Below are 12,330 nucleotides of genomic sequence, written 5' to 3'. Positions count from 1 at the left end.
TCTTCTTTGTTCCTAAAGTGAGCGATTGGCTCTGTGTGCACGACTCCTAATCTAGACTGTTGGCAAAACCCGGGGAAGCTTTTGATACACACATCCAAGGTGAATCAAGTGAATCCATGCAAAGCTGATGACACAGCGAAGAAAACTGAGGATGACTTTGAAGGTGTCCCTGTTTTTCATCCCTTTTCCAAAGCTCAAAGGAGGAGAACACAAGACATCTATGAGAGAAATATTTCATTATCTGTCAAAAAACATCAGAAAGGAACTTAAGATCATGAAAATAAATCATGAATAAAATTACCAGTGAAAACACAGAAAATGTCGTTGAGACTGGAGAACAGACAACAGAAAGATATCTTATTTGGTTCCGCCAGCTTCTGTCTCATTTTTATTGCCTCTCTCACTCTCTCTCCAACTACAGATGGTCCAAGGCCGACCCAGAAAGAAATTATTTCTCTGCGGGCATTCATGCTTCTCTTCCTCAAGCAACTCATCCTGAAGGTATATTCCACCTGTCTTCATGCCTCACAGCCCCTCACATGCCTTGATTTTGAGCTGCACCAAGAAAATATGGAGATCGTCAACTCCTCCTGTGTTATCCTTTAAAAGATTCTGACAGTCTGCTCCTTAAGAAATTCAGTTCAATACATTTATTTATTTATCTCTTCTAAAAGTGTGTGCTTGGGATAAAACCAGTTGCACTGAAACAATTTTAATAAATTCATTAATTAGAAAAGAGAAAATTAATAAACAACAGTTTTGACAATTACTTAATCATATATGTAATTTATCAAGTAAAGATACCAAACATTTGTGGGATCCAGCTTTTTCAAATCAGAGTGAATGCTGGATTTACTGACTGTTTCAAAGTTTGCCTTTATAAGGTGTCACTTTTGGCTCTGGAAATGCTTGACAGGACGTTTGACTGAATAATTGAATTGAATTGTTGAGAAAATAAATAATAGAGTAATTAATAATGGTAGTATTGGAGTACTGCAACATATGTTTGACTAGGTTTTTTTTTTTTTTACAATGTATGTATTTTTAGAAATATTTTTCACATTTTAAGTTGGTGCATTGCTGCTCACATCCTAGCAGGGCATATCTCTGCACATAATTTTCTTTCCACATTGTCTAAAAGGCTTTCCAGGGCATGGCAGTAATAACAGGAATTTTAACACGAGACAGAAAACAGGCTTGGAGTCTACATGTTCTCAACTGGCCAAATTAGGTTCTTAGGCAAACACGAGTTATCTGGCTGTTCAAGTTGTTATGTTGCAAAAACAGAATTTCTCATCACAGGTACATCAATTACACACCTAGTATAAACACAACAATGAAAATTGATGCACTGAATGCCAAAGCAATCGGTGGTGTTCCTGTAGTGATTTCCAGTACCTGAACCATGTAAAAGTACCAAAATGAAAAATACAGAACATTGGCTGACATGCTGTACAGTTATAATGCAGTGCAGTGCTGTTCCAATCATTTTGCCTCCCTTACATTTTTAAAATCTGTTTTCCTGTTTCTGCATTTTTTCAGGACCGAGGTGTGAAGGAGGATGAGCTGCAGAGCATCCTGAACTATTTGTTAACAATGCATGAGGTACATGAGAGCATCTCTGCTCTGAGTGAATTCTCTGTGTGTTTGTGTGCCACTTTGCTGCACTAAGCTCCAAGGTCACATTTCATTTTCAGAGCTGCTCTTCTAGGAGAATTTTATTTTTTTCCAGTATTTAAACTATCCACCAAGATGAATTCATCTTCTTCGTTGCCAGTGCACCTTTCACTGTACAATGGCCAGCCACTGCCCCCTGTTGTATGATATACCAGGGGCCACTTGCAGGTGATACAATTGCAAGACACATCCTTAATGTTCTGGCTTCATTTGCATATACAGAGTCTGAGCAAAGAACAAAAAAATGTATTCTCTCTCTTCATCTGCTCCCTTTTCTGTCTTTCTGTCTCTTTCTCATTATCTTTCTGTCGCGGTTTGTCTGCAGGATGAGAATCTACATGATGTGTTGCAGCTGGTGGTAGCCCTAATGTCTGAGCATCCAGCCTCCATGATCCCTGCTTTTGACCAGAGAAATGGAATACGGTAAGCCCCTCAGGGGAAGACACAATCCATTCCCTGTTCGCACATGAAATGAAGAGGTGATTTCACAAAATAAACCTAAGCACCTAACGCTTGTGCTGCCTCTCTGTGCCTACGTGAATAATTCATATCTTCACTGAGAAATAAACTATGCATGGAAAAGTAACAATATTAACATATTGATTTCACAATATGACGCAGATGATCAAACTTCCCTGTGTGATCCTATAAAATATAAATACACAGAGCGTAGTACTACTTGTGAGTTCAGAGGAAAAGGCGGCTGCTTTCATTTGGACATTCATTTAATGCTAATGTAAATTCACTCTGAAGGAAAGTGGTTGTCAGCTAAACAGCGCAGGGCCTTTTCATCAACAGGACTATATTTTATTCTGTCAAGACTGTGCACAGCTTTCTCTGCTTGTGTCTATTCCAGGGTAATCTACAAGCTCATGGCCTCTAAGAGTGAAAGCATTCGAGTACAATCCCTCAAAGTCCTTGGCTACTTCCTGAAGCATTTGGGACACAAGTAAGTAAACCATTCCAATATTTGTGTAGTAGACTGTAATTACACACGTCAAGTGTTTACTATAATGAATAGTCTAAAGATTTGCTTTTAAGAGTGCCTAATGCATGTCTAATGTTGTCATCTATTGTAAATTGTTTTGCCATTTTTTAGCCTTTCTATGTCCATACAAAGTCTGTCTAAGCAACATTACGACAGACTAGCTAGATAGAAACTGAAAAATCATAAATCAGACTTTACACTCAGAGAGATGCTTCATCTGTCCCTATCACCCGTTTGAAAAAGTGTACAATTAGAAGAGTCAAAAACTTTTGACTGGATGCCAGTTTTGCAAATTAGGGTGCTCTTCTTGGTAGAACACCTGAACTCCTGGCATTGTTCCCTAAAACCATTATTTCAAGAGAAGGGTGGAAGAGGTCCAAGTTACTGTCCGGCAAAGTGAAATAAATTACAACCTATCCGCTAGGATGTCAGCATATACTGTATCTGCTGCACATTGGAGAGGAGAGAGGAAATGCCTATGGGTGGAGAGCCTATGATTCAAAATGTGGGATGCAGGGTTGTGCTGGGCTCACAGTGGTGGAGCACCATGTGTTCTGGTATTACTGGTGCCTCCTGAATGGGGACAAAGGGCAGGTGTAAACCCATTCTAGACTGCCCCAGGCACAAGTGAAAGGCCTACATCTTCAAGGGACATGAGCACTTTATGGAAGCCTGCTTTCACCCCTCACTTTAATAGCTTTCATTCATTTTAAAGCACAATGTTAATTCAGTATGAGCAGCTCATAAAGAATTAATCATGTCATCTTTTCTTCTTTCCTCCTCTTCTGTCTTTTTGATTGATATTGTCATTTTATATTTATTAGCTCAGTGACATTAGATATTGATAACTCTGTCTGCATTGATAGTCACATTGTTTAGTGTAATGCACAGATGTTGTGTGATGTAATATACAGATGTGTTGTACAATTTCTTGAGGGGCCATGTGGTTCAGGAAAACTAAAACAAGCATGAGAGAGAGTAGAGGCAAAACATATTCTTTGACCCACATTTCTGCATTGCCTTTGCTCCACCCATAAACTTTAAGATAAAAATAACATAAAGAATATGATGATTTCTAATTTTTGAAATAAATGTGCTTCCTGCTGTATGGTTGTCTCATGTCTCTAACAGCATTTTAATGCTTAAAATGATGTGCCTTCATTTGAACTTAGCTGATGATCTAAACTATATTCAAAGTGACTTTATCTGGACTTACACTGAAAGGCCTGATCTTCCACTGTATGCTGTTTATAGAGCAGACTTCAACTTCCATCTCAGCTTGCTGTGCATCATCAATCTGCCCTTTTCTCCCAAATTTCCACATTTTATGCAGAGAAATGCTTATGCTTGTCCTAAGCATACAATTTGCCAGCCTGTGCAAAATACAAAAAAAAAAAAAAAATACCGACTTATTAGGAAAGTCCCAACTGGTCTTGAGGCAGTAGCAGCAGAGTAGAGCAGCTTTGGCTTAGCATTATGACAGCAGTCCTTATGCTGTTTGCAGAAATATTTTGTCACTGTTGAACCTCTTCACCTGTGGTAAGCCTCTGTTGTATTTGGAGCCATTCCTAGTGACAGGTTAACTTCGTTATCCTACACACCTCCAATGAAAATTCCCCCAATTTATGACAGCAGGCAGTTCCTGACACTTGTCTCCAGAGCCCGGCTCCCTGTGGGTGAGAATAGGGAAACAAGCTGACGGCACTCACTGATCCTTTCAGTGGCTTAGGGAGCTCTAAACAAGCCACTTTGCCATTATGTCTCAGTGTGTGTTCGTGTGTGTTTATCCACAGGAGGAAGGTGGAGATCATGCACACGCACAGTCTCTTTACTCTCCTGGGAGAGAGACTCACGCTGCACACCAACACTGTGACGGTGACGACCTACAACACTCTGTATGAGGTACCAACACATTTTCCTCTCAAATGTCCCAACATTACTGCACCGTTGGTCTCTGCGTACAGAATGTATGACTGATGTCTTCTCGCTTCTTCCCGCACCAGATTCTCACAGAGCAGGTGTGCACACAGGTAGTTCACAAACCTCATCCCGAGCCTGACTCCACCATCAAGATTCAGAACCCAAGTAAGCCTGTTGTGTGTCACGCTGAGTTTCCTCCTTTCTAAACTATTTTGTTCTCTCGGAAAATTGTAAATATGTGTATCTATTTGTGTTTGTGTGCATGTGATATCAGTGATTCTGAAGGTGGTGGCAACCTCACTGAAGAACTCTGCCCCCAGCACGGAGCTGATGGAGGTGCGGCGGCTCTTCCTTTCAGACATGATCAAACTGTTCAGCAACAGCCGAGAGAACAGACGGTGAGCAGAACTTAAACCACCTTTCCCTCACCCACTCTGTCAATTCTCTTACTGATTAATGTATCAAAGAAAAGAGAAGAAAGGCACACTGTTCCGTCTCCTTATGCTATATGTAATAGGCTCATATTGATGCTAAATCATCCTTAGACATGTATCTGTGACAGTTTGTGACAGTTGCTTATTCCTGCTTTCTCTCTTTTTCACTCTCACACCCAATCTCTCCTTCTCTGATACACACACACAGAAACACACTTTAAGACTATTAAATTATAGGTCTTAGGAAACCACTGACCTAAATCAACAGCATAATTAGCCTAAAATTAATAGGCAGAAAGTTCTTTGTGAAGTTAAACTGTTGAATTGGAGAAAACAAACAACACTTAGTTTTTGCTTGCTGGCCCTTTCCTGTCTTGGCTGTTTATTTTATTTTGTGAGATACTGCTGCCAAATAAAAGAGCAAATGAATATATGAAAGGCCAAATTATCAAAACAATCTGTTGTAATGGGAATAACAAATGCCAAATAGCACTGGTATGCTCTTTTGAGACGATGAAAGATGTTGAGGACAGGCCAAAAGAATAATTGATTGGCCTGAATAATTTTGATGGAAAAATTCAAAGTAGAAAACTTATTCCTTTTGCCAACAATATCTATTATAAGTGCTTAACAAAAGAGGATCAAAGTTTTCTTAAATAACTCAAATGTTTCCTGCAGGTGTCTACTTCAGTGCTCTGTGTGGCAGGACTGGATGTTTTCTCTTGGCTACATCAATCCTAAAAACTCTGATGAGCAGAAGATCACTGAGATGGTGTACAACATCTTTCGTATTCTGCTCTACCATGCTATCAAGTATGAGTGGGGAGGATGGCGTGTGTGGGTGGACACACTCTCTATAGCCCACTCTAAGGTGAGTGCTGTACTGTACAACAAAGAAGAAACACTGACCTCTGCTGTTGATTTTTATCTACTCTGTCATATTTTAACTGTCTAGCTTCTTCTAAAACTGATCATCCCAGTTGTTGGGTTACGTGGCTAACATCGCCCATAACATGGTCATCTTTACAGGTGACATATGAGGCACATAAAGAGTACCTGGCTAAGATGTATGAAGAGTACCAGCGTCAGGAGGAGGAGAATATAAAGAAAGGGAAGAAGGGCTTGGTCAGTACCATCTCCGGCCTGTCTGCTCAGGCCTCTGGCATCAAGGGCGCCATTAGAGAAATGGACGATAACTCCCAGACTCCTGAGAGTGAGACGGACTACGAGAGTGCCGACTCGCGTAACTTGCTGGCTGAAGGAAAAGGGCCTGAGGAGGCTCTGAGTGGAACGGGGGGTACAGCAGATGGGGTCAGGGTCGAAGTTCATGACCTTCTTGTGGACATCAAGGCTGAAAAGGTGGAGGCTACTGAGGTTAAACTGGATGATATGGACTTGTCCTCTGAAACTCTGGGAGTATCTGAGAATGGGACACTGGTGGAGGTGGATTCCCTGTTGGATAATGTTTATTGTGCTGCTGTGGAAAAGCTCAACAGTAATGCCAACAGTGTGTTGTTGCCAAAGGGCAGCATGGATGATCAGAATACACCCCCTCTCATTACGCTAGATGATGACAAGGACGGTATCCCTAGCAGCAATAACTTCCTGTTTGGCAAGGTGACAGGCAGCATGGAGGACAAGCTTCTGCCTGATCTCAGTCCAGCTGAGCCTCTGGTCCTGCCCAGCCCAGAGCCTCCAGTGCACATCAGGGCCAGTGATGAACTGGGCCTTCTAGCTCACATGACGGGCAGCTCTGAGCTTGGCTCCTTACCTAGTATCCTGGAGAACGATGAGTTTGAACTACAGGCAGCATTAGAGGGCATCAGCTCTGTGGCTGGTACTGATGCTGAGGCCTCCTCCAAAAGCACAGAGGTCACTGAGGGCACAGCTGCAGCACTATCTGATGGGAACCACTCGGCCAGTAAGACCGGCAGTGCAGCAGATGCAACGAGCAACACTTCTGACACAGAGAGATCAGATGATGGCAAGGACAAGGAAATGAAGAAGATTCAGACAACAGCCACCACACAGGTTTGTCCCAACCTAAATCACCATGTAGTTCATTCATGTAAACTGAGTTATGCAGTTATATCCAACTCAACACCGTCTTCCCTTTTTCAGACTCATAAAAGAGATAGTAGAGTTGACTTCACCACAGTCAAAATAACCTGAAAGCTATTTGTCAGACACGAGACAGTCATGAATCCTGAAACATAGCAGCACCAGGGTCAAAGAGTGGAAAGTGAGGAGGCAGACCATTTGCCATTGTCAGGATATGTTGGCCTTTAGTGAATAGTTCTATCTTATCAGACCCACAGGGATCATTCTCTTCCCCAACTCCACTTGTAATGGGGACAGAATGGCCTGATGCACATCAGGGAATATCCCTCTGAGACTTGGGAAACTGGGTTGCTGAAATAGTTGGCTGAGCCAACAGAAGGGCAGAAATAGACAAAGCATTATTCTGCAACAATCGCCTGGGATTTGTTCATTGCTCCCCTTCTCTGGTGTGAGCTGTGCTCTCTCTCAGAGGTCAGGCTCTTTTGCCTAGACTGGGTCACTGATGGAGGGCCAGTGGGAGGCAGGATTTATTTTTAAACCTTGCTGTCCTGTTGCGTAATTGCTCATGTTCAATTCATTGCTGCTGCTTTTTAAAAAGCCTTTTTGCACCACCTTTGCTGACTCATTCATCTTTATATTTAGAGGTTGAATTGAGCTTGTTGTATTTTTTTCTTTTTTTCAGGTGAGGTTATTCGAGGACTCGCTTTAATCTAGCAGTTCATCTTTGACAGTGAATAGTACGATTGTAGTATTATATCAAATTAAAAGTGCACTATTGATCTTGAAAGAGGTATAGGATTAGCAACAATCTGTATGCAATATCTTACAATGGGCAGTGGTTGTATATGTGATGCCAAATTCATTCATTTCAGTGATTAATTGTTTTCCCATCAGAGTCTACATGGCCGTCTAGCCACTCAAATGGAGAGGGACATACGTGTGGACCTGGGCTTCAGGGGGATGCCCATGACTGAGGAGCAGCGACGCCAGTTCAGCCCTGGCCCACGCACGACCATGTTCCGCATCCCAGAGTTCAAATGGTCAGCCATGCACCAGAGACTGCTCACTGACCTGTTGTTTGCTCTGGAGAGTGACGTCCATGTCTGGAGGAGGTGTGTGAAGTGGTTTATGTGCGCTTGAGAGAGAGAGAGAGGGAGGGAGGGTGAGCATGGTGCTTGTAGTGATACTCAGACTGACCTTCTGAATCAGAACATTTTATTGCTGTTTTTGACATGTATTAAAATCTGGCTTTTTATATGCAACCAATACATGCTTGTTGTTTACTCTACAGTAAATAGCCCAATGATTTATATACTGTGCAAAATGCTTGTCCTATTATAAACCTGTTTTTTCCCACTTTTCATTACAGCCACTCCACCAAATCTGTCATGGACTTTGTTAATAGCAACGAGAACATCATCTTTGTCCACAACACCATCCACCTCATCTCACAAATGGTAGACAACATCATTATCGCTTGTGGAGGGATTTTGCCTCTTCTTTCAGCGGCCACCTCTCCCTCTGTAAGTGCACTTCTCTGTCGTCACTGAAGGAGCATAATGCCATCTAGTGGTAGTTTACTATAAGTGCTTGGTCTATGGTTGTCGGTAGTTCACAACGATGCACTATGTATCTGTGGAAAATGACTTGTTTATGTTTTTTGATTGGGGCGACCTTTTTTTGCTCAGCTCCACTCTACTGAAATTAATGCTGAAGTCATTACTTTGGTTTATTTTTATCAAACTACTGTAATTATCAGGTTTAATTTGCAGTTTTGAATTGAAATTGATTTTAATCATCTTCCTTTGTTTATTTTGTTTGTGCATGTCCAGAGTGCCAAGGTAGGTATTTATGCTATTTTAATTTCTCTCTTCATATTTTCACATTGTATTCACAACTGATTTGTACTCAATACTCATTAAATAGATCGTGCTATCCCTCTGATCCAGTACATACAGCATCCTTCTGTAACATTTTTAGAAAACCTCTCACTAAAGGAGAGAAGAGCGTCTGCTTCAGATCGACCGCCAAAACATATTTGGTGGAGTCAGACTGTCATAACCTTGCCCTCTTCCTGACCTGTCACTGAGTGTTTCTCCTAAATTCAGCAGCACCCAACGCTGTGTTTTATATGTGTGATATGTCCCTCTTTCCATAATTTATTTCATGTTTCTGTTAAAAAGTGAACCTTTTAGTCACATCTACAGGCTAGAATGCAGAAGAGAAGGCTTTGTACATGTGAACTTTTGTTTTATATGACCTTTTGTCTTCCTTTTTGCTTGTGCAAGACGGAGTTGGACAACATCGAGGCAACGCAAGGCATGTCCTCAGAGACCGCCATCACTTTCCTGTCCCGTCTCATGGTTATGGTAGATGTGCTGGTATTCTCAAGCTCTCTCAACTTCAGTGAGATTGAGGCTGAGAAGAACATGTCCTCTGGTGGCCTGATGCGTCAGTGCCTCCGACTTGGTAAGATGAAGATTGTGTACTTGCTGCTGTAGATGTGAATGTCAGTCAGTGGGGAGAATGAACCAATTACAGTATCTTTATGTGGGGTTTTGGGAGGTAAAATGCATCTTTTGCCAGTTACACTGGGAAATTGATGAGCTAGAAAATGCCATGGCACTATTCTCTTCACACACTCTAATAATTCCTCTAATCCCTGAAAAGCCTCTGTTTAATGAGCAAAGCTAATTAATTAAGGAGTTCTGTGCTAATTGTATGCTGAATGAATTGGAGGATGCGCAGGGTTTTGCTGTAGTTTCCAGCAGTAAAGAAATGACAGCATCATCATTTTGGAATTCGTAACAAGCAGAGAGAATAATTTGCAGTGCAATCAGGTACTCTTTGCAAATGGTAGCCTTTTGTGTCTGTCATTGGTGTGTCTCACAGGACTGCATGAGGTCCTCTCTACCCTTGTGTGTGTGTCACTGTGTCTGTGTACATAATAAAGATAAGATGAATTACATTTGAATGCAAAGTAGATGACTGCTGAATTCAGAAATACTTAAGTGTGAATTCTATCGAATTAACTGGTTCAGATTCAAAATTCAGTTGTTTTAGTTGAACAATTTTGTAATTTGGAAATTGTGTGTATTTGTGTCTCCTTGTCTGTGTGTGCATGAGTGCATCTGTGTCTATATCTATTTGTGCCTGTGGGTTGGTGTGCACAGGCCTGTGTTTGCTGGGTTGTTGACTCCCGAGTTGTGCTCAGGGGGGTGTGGGGTGGGAAATAGCCTTCAGACTTCAGTGTCCTTGTTGAAAACATACAATTTCTCATCACTAGCTTCAGTGTGAAATCAGTCTGGCTGCTGATTTTACTCCCAGTGTCTGTCCCAGCAGCGTGGAACAAATACTCATCATAGATAACTGATTATTTTATAGAGGTCATGCATGTTATCATCAGTTAATTTCCATTTAACTATGAAATGAGTGCCTCTTTGTTTGCTGTGTGTATGTGTGTGTCTGTTACCTCTTTGGGACCTTTTCCGCTATAAAAACAGACCTTGTTGGGGCCAGTAGTACTCAAGGGGACCAAAACCAGGTCTTAATGAGGCAAATGTCATTACTGGGGTCCTGGTTTAGGCTAGGGGTAAGGTGTGAATTGAAGTTAGGTTAGGGTTTGGGTTACACTGTCCAGAATTAATGGAAGTCAATGCAAACTCCTAAACTGTGTGTGTGTGTGTGTGTGTATGTATGTGTGTGGGTGTGGGGGTGTGGGGGTGTGGGTGTGCAGTGTGTTGTGTGGCTGTTAGGAACTGTCTGGAGTGCAGGCAGAGACACAGAGACAGGGGGAATAAGTCTTCCGTTCCCAATAACAACAAGACTCAGGAAATCCTGCTAAACGCTTCCAGCAAGGTAGGCTCTGATGTCCTAACTTTGGTTTCTGTGCTCCTCATTTAAAACCTCATCTAAACAGTGCATTTACTGTAAGAACACTGTTCCCCATACTTATGTGACCTGACTAGTGATGCTAAATCAGTTTTCTTATTCCAAGTGTCATTTATACCTACGATACTCTATAATACGGAATTTGTCTTTGTGTTCTAACCTAGATTAGATACGTTTTTCAACTCCATATTGGTCCATTTATTCATCTCTAAAATTATGTAAAAAGAAAAGTAATAAAAACTCGATTAACGGAGCTTTGACTGAACAGAGTAGCATGTCATATTGTGTTATCTCTCTGCTTTAGACAGCCATAGAGCTTGTCCCTAGTAACCTGTCTCCCATCAAGGACCCCGATCGCCTTCTGCAGGATGTGGACATCAATCGTCTGCGCGCTGTGGTGTTTCGTGATGTGGTGAGTGCGGGTCTATGTGTGTGCGTCTGTGTATATGCAAGGTGTTTATGTGTGGGACATTCATGTGTTTGGCACAAAGACTTGGCTGAAGGTAGAGAGGATGAAAATAGGATTCGTTTTTTTGGCAGACAAACGGGTGTGCAGTGTAACACCCTTCAATCAACAGGTGAAACACTAAAGATGCCCTCGTCAACTGAGCTGCCGTCTGTTGAACACAAGCCTACAAAACTTGAATGGATATATTTCAAAGCAAGTATTAGAAATATGTTGGAGTAAAATAGCATTACTGTGAATGTGTTTTCATGCTCTTTGCGAGGTGCATTTGCTGTGACAGAACCCTTTAAGGCGGCAGCAGTGGATTATGTGAAAGATTATGTGATTATGTGAAGATCTTTTGAATAGAGTGGCACAACCGTATTGTGATTCTCCTCCACAGGATGACAGTAAGCAAGCCCAGTTCCTGGCTTTAGCTGTGGTGTACTTCATCTCTGTCCTCATGGTCTCCAAGTACCGCGACATCCTGGAGCCCCAGCGTGAGACTGCCAGGATAAGCAGCCAGTCAGGCCGCAGCACGCGTCAGGAGATCAACTCACCAACCAGCACAGGTGTTGACAGCTGTGGCCTACCTTTCTTACAACCACTCTTCATGCTTGCTAATCTTAGCTTGTGCTGATATAAATGATGTTAAGTGTCCTTGGTCCTTTCTGATACTGCTGCCAGCTTGAGCTGAGAGCTCATTCAGTGAAATAGCAGGGATACCCATTCTGCACTCACCTATGATTTATTCATGAGCTCTGCTAATTGCACTGCACAGAATTAAATGTGGAAGCAAACAGAGACTGGGGCTGGAGATGGTAGTTATGAACTTGAATAGGCATCATCGTTCTCTGAAATGAAAGGTAGTATACGCCTCAAGTCATAAATCATACATTAAGTCACATGAAAGG

The 12,330-nt window shown here is 41.9% G+C and overlaps 1 protein-coding gene across 5 annotated transcripts in view; it reads left to right on the top strand.

Moving 5' to 3' along the window:
* nbeab (neurobeachin b) overlaps window positions 1-12,330 on the top strand; it is a 190,647-nt gene that overhangs the window by 73,868 nt on the left and 104,449 nt on the right. For 4 of the 5 annotated variants that reach the window (XM_071496175.1, XM_071496173.1, XM_071496172.1 and 1 more), the window contains 15 exons: window positions 422-501; window positions 1,543-1,605; window positions 2,003-2,100; window positions 2,534-2,626; window positions 4,459-4,567; window positions 4,669-4,750; window positions 4,860-4,983; window positions 5,698-5,890; window positions 6,049-7,050; window positions 7,975-8,192; window positions 8,450-8,603; window positions 9,369-9,549; window positions 10,817-10,938; window positions 11,276-11,383; window positions 11,820-11,988. In XM_071496175.1, coding sequence (XP_071352276.1) covers window positions 422-501; window positions 1,543-1,605; window positions 2,003-2,100; window positions 2,534-2,626; window positions 4,459-4,567; window positions 4,669-4,750; window positions 4,860-4,983; window positions 5,698-5,890; window positions 6,049-7,050; window positions 7,975-8,192; window positions 8,450-8,603; window positions 9,369-9,549; window positions 10,817-10,938; window positions 11,276-11,383; window positions 11,820-11,988 — 2,796 coding nt within the window. The remainder of the gene's footprint in view (window positions 1-421; window positions 502-1,542; window positions 1,606-2,002; window positions 2,101-2,533; window positions 2,627-4,458; window positions 4,568-4,668; window positions 4,751-4,859; window positions 4,984-5,697; window positions 5,891-6,048; window positions 7,051-7,974; window positions 8,193-8,449; window positions 8,604-9,368; window positions 9,550-10,816; window positions 10,939-11,275; window positions 11,384-11,819; window positions 11,989-12,330) is intronic. The other variant, XM_071496174.1, reaches the window with a different exon arrangement.

This window comes from Trachinotus anak, unplaced genomic scaffold, assembly GCF_046630095.1.
Source record: "Trachinotus anak isolate AG129_WGS33_773 ecotype Australia unplaced genomic scaffold, CSIRO_AGI_Tana_v1 ptg000014l, whole genome shotgun sequence".
NCBI lineage: Eukaryota > Metazoa > Chordata > Actinopteri > Carangiformes > Carangidae > Trachinotus > Trachinotus anak.
The sequence above is the reverse complement of the archived record's forward strand: the minus strand, read 5'-3'. Positions and strand labels throughout refer to the sequence as shown.